This window comes from Acanthopagrus latus, chromosome 18, assembly GCF_904848185.1.
Source record: "Acanthopagrus latus isolate v.2019 chromosome 18, fAcaLat1.1, whole genome shotgun sequence".
Classification (NCBI taxonomy): Eukaryota; Metazoa; Chordata; class Actinopteri; order Spariformes; family Sparidae; genus Acanthopagrus; species Acanthopagrus latus.
The window spans coordinates 25249268-25262829 of record NC_051056.1 but is presented as its reverse complement, the minus strand read 5'-3'; the positions used below and the strand labels follow the sequence as shown (position 1 = coordinate 25262829).

The 13562-nt window shown below is 43.0% G+C and overlaps 1 protein-coding gene across 11 annotated transcripts in view; it reads right to left on the bottom strand.

Annotated features, from left to right (window-relative positions):
* Positions 1-2650: 2650 nt before the first annotated feature.
* Positions 2651-13562, bottom strand: part of bcorl1 (BCL6 corepressor-like 1) — a 38358-nt gene continuing 27446 nt past the window's right edge. For all 11 annotated transcript variants that reach the window (XM_037077233.1, XM_037077229.1, XM_037077231.1 and 8 more), the window contains 7 exons: positions 10621-10811; positions 10092-10358; positions 9834-10000; positions 9487-9632; positions 7713-7790; positions 5968-6139; positions 2651-4401 (listed from right to left, as the gene is read on the bottom strand). In XM_037077233.1, the coding sequence (XP_036933128.1) occupies positions 4044-4401; positions 5968-6139; positions 7713-7790; positions 9487-9632; positions 9834-10000; positions 10092-10358; positions 10621-10811 (1379 nt within the window). In that variant the 3' untranslated portion in view covers positions 2651-4043. The remainder of the gene's footprint in view (positions 4402-5967; positions 6140-7712; positions 7791-9486; positions 9633-9833; positions 10001-10091; positions 10359-10620; positions 10812-13562) is intronic.

Genomic DNA, 13562 nt, shown 5'->3' with positions numbered 1-13562 from the left:
CCGAAAATCTACTTTTCTCTCCAACAAGTTGAACCTTTAAAGGAACCTTTCAGTCACATCTCTGCTTTTTTCAGTGCAGTTATTGTAGATAATGGATCATCTCACTTACACGGACGTATGTGTGCTTCATTTTCACAGGTTAAATTCAGAGAAATTAGTGAGAGAAACTTGAAGCGGGTATGACATTTTTGTGTGTTGAGTCTGAGAGAAGACTTTCCCAACATGAGCCGCTGCTCTGCAGGCTGGGAGTCACAACATGCCTCACATGACGACCTCCTCCTCCTCCTCCCTCTCCTCCTCCTTCACCTCCTCCTGTTTTGCTCTGTAACTTTAGATAACATGGCTCCATCGTGTCTTGAAGATTTTGTCGAGGTTGTTTGCTTCTCAGATCCTCACAAACATTCTTGTTGGACTCTTCAGGTTTCTCTTACGTCGGCTCACACCTGAGCTAAAGGCTTTCTGTCAGATAATGAATAATATGATGTGAAATCCCCCGGTGAGTCATGAACTGAAGCTCACTGAGATCAGACAGCAGATTGCTCCTCTCCTCAGTTTAAACATCAACTAAGTCGTTGTCATTGGTTCCCTCTAGTGGATAAAACACAGCCAGACCACCCTGAGTGTCAAGAGTTTCCACAGAAATCACAGAAACATTTTCAGTCCTGAGTGTCGCAGCACAGCGTCCACACACTCTTCAGCCCCACACTGTTTTGTTTTTTTATCAGCGGGTTGAGTTTGCTCACTTGGACGCTCCGTGATTCTGAGCACGTCTCGCTCGTCTTATCTCCGCCGGCTTAAAGTGAAACCAAGTCTTAGTGAGATTTGTCTGTGACGTCATTCTGTAAATGCAGGAATGACAATTAAACGGCAACTTTTATCTCGAGGTTTGACTTCAGACATCTTAAAGGGGCACTGTGTCGCTTTGGAGAAGAAATTAAAACTCAGATATTTCTTATTTTTTTCCCTCATAAATGACTAAACGAGCTGTTATTAGAGGAAAATGTGAAAGGTGGCAGGGTCCGCCACACATAGAGAAAGTAAACAGTGTGAAAGTGTGTCGTCCTTTAAACCCGGTTTTGTTTATTTTGTTTGTTGAGGTGTAAAAAATAATCAGTCACTGAAGATCTTTATTTTAGGATTAAAATTTCTTCTCCAAAACTACGTAACGCACCTTTAAGTCTGCAGTGTAAAGCTTCAACAGTGAAAACCAAACTGGGTGCACTGAAGCGAGCGAAGGCTCGTGTTCTATTTGTGAATTCAACTCTTCATCGTGAGGACAAAATAATCTCGAAGGTCAAATCTGCTGACTGTGTGAGATTGTCGAACGCGCTGCAGCGGGCGAGTACTTGGACCTTGAAATGAGATTGTTAAGTCAACATTTTTAATCTTCCTTTTTGTTTCTGGGAAGGATTGTAGAAGCAACAAAAAAAAAAAAAAACACAATCGAAAAAAAACAAGGACACGTGCGATAATTCACAAACAAAAATCTGGTTTTAGGCCCCAGTGTTTCCTCTGTGGTCTGATAGTTCCATCCATAAGTAACACGGTGACATAATGTCCGGATGTTTCAGTCCACGGCTTTATTCACTGTTGGGAAACAAAACGATCTGCACATGGGACACAATCTTGGGACAAAGACTGAGGAGATGTGAAAAACTGAGGGACATGACAAACAGTTCAGGGTGTTGACTTGGCCTCCTAAGATCTCAGTCGATCAGCATCTGTAGGATGTGTTGAAACAAAGTCCGATTTAAAAGACTTAAAAGTAAATTCCCAACATCACCAAACTTAATGCTGGGAATTTACATTTCTGCGAGATGTTTCTCCGTGTTGAAACTGTTTCTTTGGGTTGAATTTTCAGTTTCCTCTCGTACTTAACGGACTGTGTCACTGACAGATGACGGACACCACAATGACCGTTAAAAGCACATTTAAGTAGTTTTACGTTCTCTGTGCTCCGACATTTCATGCTAAGGCTGCAACAGATAACAGGAGGAAGAGGCTCAGCGGTCACTGTCATGAAGAAGTAGTGTCTGAAGGAACGCGGCCCATGTTTTGGCCTAAAATACCAGTTTTGGTCGCCATAAATGTAGAGGAACTTCCTGTTAAAAATGTCTAGTTTTTGTTGACAGTCGCAGCTGGAAGTTGTAAGACCTTTGGCAAGACGTTTTTAAAAATATCCCGTGGTTTCACAGTTACAAATATCAAAACTCGGTCTCAAACGGCAGTCGCTCAACAACCATCACCTCAGAGTCAGATAATAAACATATAATGGTGTTTAAACATGATGGGACACATTTTGTTGGAATGTCAATGAGCTACGTCGGCCATGACGCGCACAAATGTGAACAAATCAGTGGCAGAAATGTCGACCGCCAACATTTTCACCTTTAATCAACATCCTGACGGTGGAGACGGACGGGGAACCCCTCCAGGAATCGAACCTGTGACACTGTGATCCTGTAGCATGTTCGCTGGATCGATACTCGAGGCAGACACACAAGTAGAAATTATCTACGATGTAAAAGACTGTCGGGAGTCGAACGAGATCATCTGAGACACCTCAGGGAGGATTCTGCCCCGAACATCCAACTCAATAGAATAATCAACTCGATCATAACAACCCAACTGACGAAACAAAGAGATGAACTATGATTCACAATCATGCTTTATTCTTGTTGATTTCTTATAAAAGAATCAAATAAAAGGCTCTTCACACGCCGCTCAGTCTTTCAGTCTTGCTGTATCCCGTTAACTCTCCGTTAACTAAACTATACTTCTCTTTACACCTTAAGTCTCTTCATCTTAAATATCTTTTATTAGTTTGTGACTTCAAACCAAAACATCATTGATTGTCAACACAAAAATCTGTCGTAGCACCAGTACAATAAAACTGTACTTTAGCTTTGTTTGAAATACTGTTGTTGTTGAACGAGGGAGGAAAATCTCAGAATAAAGGGATCCTAATAAGTACATTTCAAAATGAAGCACCAACCATACAAAGCATTTTTTTTTTCAATAGATAGGCTTGTCAGATACACAAGAGGTCAAATATATTAATGACTATTAAATTAAGCACAACAAACAGTGTAAATAAAACACTGCAACACAAAGCACTCTGGGGTCTGAAACACCATATCGGGACGTCAGGGGTCGGGTCGGGTCGGGTCGGGTCAGGTCGGGTCGGGGGGGGACAGTCGTGGCTGCAGTAGGAGGGCGTCTCAGGAGTGACCTCTGGACTCCAGAGATGGAACGAGTTTTTCCTCTGAGTGAGATCCACAGGATTCTGTATCAGTTTCAGGAGGAGTGGAGACACTATTATCTGTCCAGCTCTGTAAACAAACTCTCAATCTCAAGGTCCAGAACGACATGATTTTTTTTTTTCAAACTGTGAAACTGTGGAGGAGAAATAAACATCTATTAGGTCCGTCTGGTGGCGAATCTCTGGAGGAAAGTGGACATGAAATGAAGCTCTGAATGCGAGCCGGTGATTATGTTTGAATAATATGTGCCGCGGTCTTCTCCTCAGCGGGTCTCCGGGTCTCCCAGGTTGTGACAGAGAAACCATCCGGGCCAGTGGCCTCCCTGACTTAAGCGTCTTAGCTGTACGCTAGAGTTCACCAAGATAAAAGCCTTGGATTATCTCCCGCCGAAAAAATTTCCCTCAGGAACAAACAAAAAAGTCCTAACGTAATCCCATCCTTTGCCACAAGAATACATTTATAGAATCAAATGTGTTAACCCTGATGGCAAGATATACATATACACTACCATGTACATACATAATCAATAAAAAAAGGTTTGTTCAATAGTTCTCATTTATTCAAATATACCTATAGATAGGAACCTGAAAGCTGCTTTTTCCGGCGCCGACTGCTCCCGTGTGCAGGTCCTTGTGATCACTTAATCACCTTCTGTCTGAGGTCAAAGGTTATCGGTGGAGTGTCAAGTCTTTACAGGCGCTCACGACCCTTGTTACTCTGGACGGAGAGGTTTTCCTTTGAGCTGCTCGAGCTGGGTAAAGGAGTGCTGTGAAAGAGAGGCTATCGGCAGCGAGGCTTCCCTGTGCTCCTCGGCGTCTCCTCCTCCTCCTCCTCCTCTTCCTCCTCCTCGTCCTCCTGTAGGATGTGAATGGAGGAGCCCAGTAGTCTCTGGAGCTCTGGTACACATCGCACCAGATCCACAAGTCCTTCCTCCTCCTCTTCCTTGCTGTCCTCCTCCTTGCGTTTGCCTCTGTAGGGTGACACCAGAGCCGAGCTCACCTGGCTCACCGACACCTGCTTCCAGAGCTCAGCGGGCGGCAGGCTCACCACCTCCAGGTGCGGGTAACGAGCCCGGAAGATCCGCGCCGACATCTTGAGGCGCTTCAGGACGTCTGTCAGGAGGAACCAGTTGCAAAAGCTGCAAGAGAGGAAGATGTCTGATGTCAGTCATCGCAAAACCTGCATCTCATACACAGTAGATCAGGAGAACGTAATATTATCTGAGCTTATAAATCCTCCTCTGAGGTTCTCCTGATGTTTGGGGGAGTATTCTCTTTTCAGATGGCGGGTCAGCGGGCAGAGCGTACTGCACAGTACTGCACTTAGGCATTGTTATTTGTGAATTTGTTTCCAATTGTTATTACGGTTGGTGCTGCTGCTGCAAAGACATCCAGATCATTTCCTGTTTTCCTCAGAGCAACAACTACAGCAACAACACAGGAAAAAAACCACGAGATTATTCATTCATTTAGTTCATAATGGAGACGTGAGAGCAGACGGGATCGGTGCCAGACTGACTGGCTCGGCAGTCAGTCTTCATTATCCCAGGTGATGTGTGAAAGGTGAGAATTGAAGATCGACACAAAGCAGTCATCACGGACACGGACACATTAACACTTAATGGGAATGATCCATCTCACACTCTGGGGCCCGACACTTAAGATATTTCACACGTTTTAACCCATTAAAAAACAGTCAACCAAGTTTTTAGATTGATTTTCAAGACAATATAATTGTAAAGAGACACGAAACTTCCTTCAGATTGGTAATCTGAGCATGTAGCCGGTTAATTTTTTTAAGTTTTGTGGTTGAGCGTTTCAAAAGAGACTCTCCTTCCTCGAACACGGCAGCCAAGAGCTTTAATGTCGCCACGTGAAACTGAGACACACAATAAGTAAATATAGACAAAGAAAAAAGCAAACAGGCTTTGGAAGCACGTCTGTTTGTCAGGTGGAACACAATTAAGTTTACCACACCAGCTAAAATAACAAATGATACACATTTTTTTAGGAGCGGCCCAAGATGGTGTAATTAATCATCAACAGCTTAAAAAAAACACACCGATGAGGCCTTAAAAAGTGAAACTCCACAGATTTTTCTCATTGGATCAACGAGGAAAAGGTTTACAAGACACAGGTGGTACAACTGTGAACACTGAAGGGAGTTTTCTTTAAATTTAATCAGGTGGAGAATCAAAATATGTAACAAACTTTGGACATGGACTTTGAAAGATGTGGATGGTCCAGTCGCACTCAGATAAAACCAATATGAGGAATCACAGAATCTTTTGAGCTTGACCCGCACCAGGCATCATCATCATCATCATCATCATCATCATCATGACATCTCTGCCTTGAACTCAAAAGTCGAACTTTACAAAAGCACCTTGCTGAGTCACCGGAGCACCTTTTAAATCTGGGTCACACCAGGTGCATGTTTGAAGTTACAGGCAGCAGAATGAGTGGAGCCGTCACACTGTGTTAACATCAACACAGGACAAACCAAGCAGACTTCTGCCACCATGTATCTCCCTCTGTCTCTAGTAATCACTAAAAACAGTGGAAGGTCTGTTTCCATCTTAATCTGAGGATGTGTCTATAATATCCTTATCCATCATCGTCACCATAAATACTGGAAGTAGAGACAGAGAAGTCGACCACTTTCTAAAAATGCTCTCCAACATCACTGACGGTGGTGAACTCACCCCTGGGTCAACGACACCTGGACGTGGTAGCAGGGTAGCAGCGGCTCGGAGGAGAACTCAAACAGAAGACTGTCTTTTTCCAGGTCCGGGTCCGTCTTCCCCGCCGTGTTCTCCTCCAGCTCCTGGTTCTCCTCAGACAGCAGGAAGTCCCAGCAGGGCTCCTGGTCGGTCTCTGTGGAGAAGAGTTCACCGAGGTGAGGAGGCGACCAGCAGAGGACTCATCTGACAGACGGGGGTCGGACGCCCTCTAGTGGACGGTTTATCCACGGCAGCCGTAGCGTGAGGGACTGCTGGTGACGCCGCGATCAGTTAAAGGAACACAAACTTTACGATGTCAGTCGCAGCTTGACGTTAATTACAGCCTACACAGAGACACATGGCCACATGCTCTGAAGGATTAATTACCGGTGAATGGCGTGGAGTGTAATTCAGTGCACCGACTAATATGAAAACTTTCACATAGTGAAACAGATACTTCTTCTTCATGTTTCTGCGTCGGTAAGAGAGATACAGTATAAAGGAGAGAGATTAAAATATGTGAGATTTAGTGGTTATTCAAAGAAATATCTGCAACTTTAACAGACGAAAAAATGCCAAACAAAACAAATCTGGCTCGTTAATTTGGTAATAAAAGACGTTGGGGAGGAAAGGCTGTAATACAAAAGGCAGAACTGGACATGCAGGCCCTGTTACTGGTGATTTAAAATGTTATTGAGCGTGATCATCCTCCTTGAAAAGATTTTTAACATAAACATGGAGAATATTTTACAAGTTAAATGATTTAAACTTTAAACATCTTTTGGTCCAAGTCATTTTTTTTTTCCTCGGTCAAGTCGAGTCCAAAGTCAACTCAGTTTCTCCCTACGCAAGAAACATTTGTCCTCCCTGCAGTATCTGGTCCTGATGAAGGGAAAGGACGAGCTATTGTTTATTACCTGTCAGATAATCATGTTATTGATTAAATTCTCTAACCTGTTCAAAAAGCATGACAGTTGACTGAAATGTTGTTTACTGAGATTCATGGAAATTCTGTTTTAATTTCTTTTTGAATCAAAAAAAATATTCCCTCTCTTTAAATAATGACAGCCGGACACAAAAAAACTGAAAACATGACATGAACATGGACAAGTAATTAGAGTCGACATGTCTCGAGTCAGGCCAGAAGTCTTTAACTTGTCCACATTGTGTCTTGAGTAGGTTTGGGGATGATATTAAATATTAACGATTATCAAGATTAGCAGAGTGATGAATACATTTAAATCGCAGCCGTAAGTGACTGTACTTTGATTAGTTTAATTATTCAGGTGTATCTTTATGATGAGTAGTTAGAGGAGGAAAATAAAAACAACAAAAATGTCAAAGAATAATAAAGATATTTGTTTCTGGAGTCGTCTTTTTGTCTCCAGAAAGCAGTAGTCCACGTTCTCTTCAGCTCCTCCATGCAACTCTAATCCTGTTCTCCCTCCACTGGGTAACTGGCTCCCTGTGGCTGTTTACAACACAACACTGACGCTGGTACACGAGGCGAACATCCCTCCACGTCTCCACGGCCGAGCCTGAACCCGGCCTAAAAACTAGAATAATTTCCCTGCGGCGACCCGGTCACTGCTCCAGCAGGCCTTGGCTCGTCTTCCTCACAGCCAGAGGAGTAACGAGCTTTCAGCCACATTTCCACCGCCACGATGTTTACAAACTGGCATGGAAGATATAATGATTAATGAGCAGACTGACAGGCAGCTTCTTACCAAACAGGGAGCTGCTGTAGAAATCCCAGTGTAAAGTGGGATCCTGTTCCTTCCGTCCTTCCAGGTCTGTGAAATATTCTGTGGAAAAAAACAGTGTCTTAGCAGTGATGTAGTTTGCATGTCATGACTGTGTTTTTACATTACGTGTTTCAAAATATGAAGACAGGAGTTCAAATTTAGGTTTTTCCCCTTTTAGGACGAAATAACAACGTACAACAGCTCTTGCAGTTGTCTGAACAAAACAACAGGCAGCAAAAAAATCGGCTCTCAGAACCAGAAAATTAACCAAAGCAGCAGTTTGTCTTTGTCAAACAATCTGTTTTTCAGCTGTCTGTAGCTGCCAGTGCAAGAAGAAAACTGGGCATCGAGGCTGTGTGTGTTAGTGTGTGGCTGTATTAGCTACTGAGCCCTCATCTCTTTATTTACCTGAGAAGCAACATGTGAGACAAACACACTCCAGTAAATACTAATAGAGCAGCCGAGTTAACAGGGGAAAGAAACTCCAGGAGCAGCGTCGTGTTAGCAGCTGGCTGATGTTTCCTCGCTCTCCACAAACTGGCTGAGGTTTGGAGACGGACCCTTAAACCTGGAAATTAACTACAGAGCTAAAAACACATGGTGTCTGTAAAAGAGGCTGGCTGGAGGATTTCCCTCTGGTCCACTGAGGCTATGATTAGACAGCAAGCCCAAATCCATTTGTTTGACTTGTCCAGATTGTATCCAGCAAAAATCTGATCCAAACCACATTTGGAGTTGGTTTGAAATGCGATCAAATCAGATTTCTATAAATGCGCCTCAGCCCCGACGCTCTGAGCGCTCATATCGGATTTCAAAGCATCTTTTGTGTCGCTCACAGCTGACGCACAACGACAACTGTCAGCGCAACTAAGAGCAGAACCACGCAGAGAACATCAGTCCGTGGACAGTCACGCTGAAATATACTGTCTGCTCTGCCAGCTGACGGCGTGGTAGTTCAGAGGGGCGAGACGACGGATCTATATTTCTCAAGCATACTGAGCTCCTGACACCTCCATCTTTACTAAAGCTACCTGTGCAGATAGGTTGAAGTGGGTTACATGTAGACTTACAAATCACAGGAAAAACTCCAATGTACTCTCTTTAGATGATTAAAATGCCTTTATTGTTATGGGAAAAAAAAAAAACGCATAAGAGTTTGATATGCCCTGACATTAAAAGGCATTTCAAAAGTTCCTTGGAGTTTTCTTGTGATTATATATTATTTATGATAGATGCTCTGCCAACCCTGTTCTGTAATACTGTAGTTAATTGTGTGTCACTGTGCTGCTCTTATTGCATAGAGACCAACTCGAAGGCATTCAGACTTCAGACAGTAAACCAATCTGAGTCACACGTCTGAAAGCAAGTGGCTCAAACAGTCAAAGTGGATAAAAGAGTTTGCAGTTTTATTTCTTAAATTTGCTTCATGCCACCTGCGTTGCTAATTGTGCACTGTGCCAAATGTAAGGTAGGGAAAGTGGACACAGAGTGTATTAAAGTGTTGACAAATTGCTTGAGAGACGGTGAGGTGCAAAAATAAAAGTTGTATTATTTATTTTCTTCCCTCATTTCAATTAACTTAATTAGAGCCTCTGTAGCGTGTTGTTTATTGTGTCTGAGGTGTTTGATGATGATATGAGAAATGAATTCAGCGCCGAGTAAAACATCACTTTGACACTCCGGAAACGCTTCTGTTAATCTGAAAAACTGAGTTCTGCTGGTGGAAGAGGAGGCTGATAAAAAGGGATGAGCTCACCTGTGAGGAAGGTCTTCATGCTCGGGCTGTGAGCCAGTTTCACCGGTGTGTGTCCAGAGTAGGTAGCCAGGGTCGGGTCCGCACCGTGGTTCAGGAGCAACCAGACGATCGGAAGGTTATCGCTCGCTACTGCGTCATGAAGGGGCCTGAAGAAAGAATGAATGAAATATAGATGTGTTTCAGGGATGGTGCAACAACAACAGACTGCATCTCAATCTGTTTGCAAACATGTTGCAACTTTCAAATACTTTCCTCTGATTCCTACTGATTTACTTTGACGGGTACTTTGAAGACAAAATAATTAAACTCTTATTAAGTCAGTTAAATTATGCATCCTGATGTCTCACCGTGTTCCGTCCTGGGCGCTACAGTTGACATCGGCCCCGTGTTTCAGCAGCATCTGGACAATCTGAGTCCAGCCTCGAGAGGACGCCTCGTGGAGAGCAGTGTACCCGGCATTATCCCGCCGATTGACCTCCCTGATGTCCTTCTCGAGACAGTACTGAACGACATCCTGCAGAGACAGATGACGCGGTTCAGAGGTTTGCAGGAGTTGACTCGTGTTAGCAGAACGACACGTGTAAACAGGTGGATTTTCTTTTAACCTGATAGCCCAAACGTGCGGCACGCTGCAGCAACGTCTCCCCGGCATTCTTATTAACAATCAGGCGCCGGACCTCTGGGGGGACAGGCCTCTTGGATGGAGACTCTGACCCGCTGCTTTTTCCAGACGTGCCTTTCTTATTCGGAGGTGACGACGGCAAAGTTTTTGGAGCCGGTGGAGGGCTTGCTGTTCTCTTTGCATCAGCACCGTCATCATCCGGAGCAACTGAGGCACCACGCTTGCCCAGGCTGCTGCGTTTGGTCTTAATCTAAAATACAGTTTTATTGATTAGAGCGCTGTGTGAAATTGAATCTCCTGTAATACACTGCCAAGTTAAAGGAATAGGTTCCACTGATCAAGGACCTGTGCAGTATAACACCAGCTGCCGTCATAAAGGTGACAAACAAGGCATTTATCTAGCCACAGGGGGGCACTGCAAGCTAATATATTCATGGTGCATTGTGCCTCCAAGACTGGAAGTGCTTTGAAATGGACTGTAACTCTACAAGCAGCATCGGCAGGCGCCTTACCTTCTGATCGTCGTTGTCACTTAAGTGTTTGCTTTTGAACTTCCTCTTCCCGGACGGCTTGTCGTTGCCCTCTGGCGAGACCTCCTCGCTCTCCTGGTAGCGGACCGTCCCCGAGCGGGTGAACGAGGACCTCCGAGGAGGCGGCTCGGGACTGGAGGCAGCGGGACTCGGACACTGATCCGCCCGTGGATCTGTAATGACAAAATGGACTGTAAGTGATGCTGTGAAGGAAAACCTCTCACAATACTAATATTTCAACATCTCCCATTTTCTCTATGATGTACTGAGGCCGCTGTAGGCATCACGGAGCACGGAACATTATAGAAGCCGTATTGTGCCGACATCAGACAGCACGGTACTTCCTGAACCAATGGCCCTTGGCTCAGCCATCTTATCTGCTCTAACAGGGTAACTGCTGTCTGAGACACTCTGCTCTGCTCTCTGCGACCCTGTACTCAGGAGATTCTGTAAATTCTCCACATACGCTTTAAACCTTATGATATGTCTTTATCTATGTTAGCACCGTACCAGCTGGCACCTCGGGAAACACGGAAAAATCAGATGTTGAATTTATCTCTATAGTTTGTATTTGTCACTCATTATATACCGTATATATATTGTAGTTGTTGAATAATTTAAATCTGTCTCTCAATATTATATCAATGTTTTCAGAATGTACCTTTTATGAAGATGAACATCCTCATAAATGTACTTGCCCATGTCTATTTAATACAGTCTAACTACAGAGGCCCCTGGCTCAGCTTCCCTGTGGTCAATTCTGACTTATGTATCCTCCTAAACATAATTATATGAACACACTCAGGTCTCACAGACATTTAAGCTACAAAAAGAGAAAAAAAACAAATTATATTTAGGTAAAATATATTGTGTATAAACAAAAGAAATTAAAATTAAGCGTTTTTTCATGTATTTTATCATGTTCAACCATTCTTAAAAACCTAGTTACTACAGTCAGCACAGGTTCATTCATCACATTTTTTTTGTCAACGAAATGTCAGAAAACACTGACAATCACAGCCAGCATATCCAAATGTTTTGTCACTTTGTCTGGTTAGCAGCCAACAAAAAAAAAAAAAAAAGGATTAATGTGTAATGGAATTAAAACGGGGCACATTTGTGAAGCCGTTACCAACTATTGTTTGGTGTCGTTCAAGGACTACAACAATTATTTGATGATAAAAGACTAACAACACAGTCATGTTCATTATCATTTCATCTGTCAATTACCTTCACAATTCAATGATTAATGGTTTGGACTATAAAATGTCAGAAAATTAGTTCAAAATTTCTATCACCATTTACAAAAGGCCCCACTTGATATCTTTTCAGGACAAAAGGAACAAAAAGAATTTACAGCTTGCATTTTAGTTTTGGTTCTGGTTCCTGTTCACAGAGCCCGACTCATACTTGGTTTTTGGGGCTGATTCTGCTGCTGATATTACCGATATATCAGCCGATATACGCAGGTTATTAATCACCCTGAGAGTCAATGAAAGTTTCCGTATGTCCACATATCGGGCTACGTATAAGCCAACAGCGATACATCTGTGATCAGCAAATATCAGCCAACCAACACGTCGACAGCTGAGAGTTTTTGGCGGTTGTCATCCTGCATCATTAGGTTTTAAGCTTCTGATGTGTATATCCATGTTCTTACTATAAGCGTCAGAAAGAGCTCATGAAGAAATAACTGATCAGGAGCTTTATTAGTGTTATCGACCTTACGTTATGAATAATGACAGATGTGTGGAGACAGGACAACCAGGAGGCCTCCAGCACGGTAATGACTCAGGGCTGATCGCTGCGCGGAGCGGTCCGGGATACAGCGCGGCAGTTTTAACAGCTTTTGACCTAATAATCAGCAGGAGGTGCATGGTGTTGCCGTGGTTACGATTTTTTTTTTTTTTATCACTTATACAGATCGACTGATTGTTTCCTGGACAGATTTAATGATCAGCTGATGGATTTAGTAATTAAACCTTTGAAATTACGCTACGATCTCTTATCATGAAAAATCTCGAGGTTGGTCCGCTTGTTTTCACGCCACAATTGAACCGCGACAAGAGTCCAGGTGTAAGAGGACGAGGAACACCTTTTCATCAGTCTCTGTCAGGTTGTCTGGGGTTTGACTGACAGCTTTCACACCAGCCCAAACGACCTGCACTACCCAGGGTGCACTTCACTGATGGAAGGTAACAAAGTACAATTTCTCAAGTACCATACTTAAGAACTTCATTCTTTATACTTCCACTGCTTGGCATTTTGAAGGCTAAATGTATATTTAATGCCACATATTTTACTCCCATACCACTGGCAGTGACATTCACTTTCATAAAAGTAACATTTTAACGTGATATCTTCACTTTTACTCGTGTATGCCATCTGTTAACTTTTACAACACGGGCCTGTTTAACTGAACCAAGACAAGTTGGGTAGGAACTGACTCTCATTTTGTCCAAAAACAGCCCAAAACCCAAAGATATTCATTTCTATAACAATATCAAATACAGCGAAAATCAGCATCTCATATTGGAGAAGCTGAAATGTAACATTTGGCAAACTAGTCAACGATTATCAATTAGGAAAATACTTACAAAGTAATTTGCTGGCATTCAAATGATTGATTATTTAATCATTGCAGCTATTCGACAAGCTACTTATTTCAGCCCTGGATTTTGGAAGAACAGTCATAAGCAGTTATGAATGATGACAGATATGAGTCTCCTGCATGCCAAAAGATCGACTGCAAATTAACCTTCCAGACCAGGTGTTACATATAAGATCAGGCAAATGCTTCTTACTTTTCCTTTAAAACAAGTTAGATATATATGAAAAGGGAAACAAGATATGTTCAAGAAAGTTTTGAAGACCATTTACTGATTTTGTGAAATGTGTGGATCCATCAGATGACAAAGAGGAAG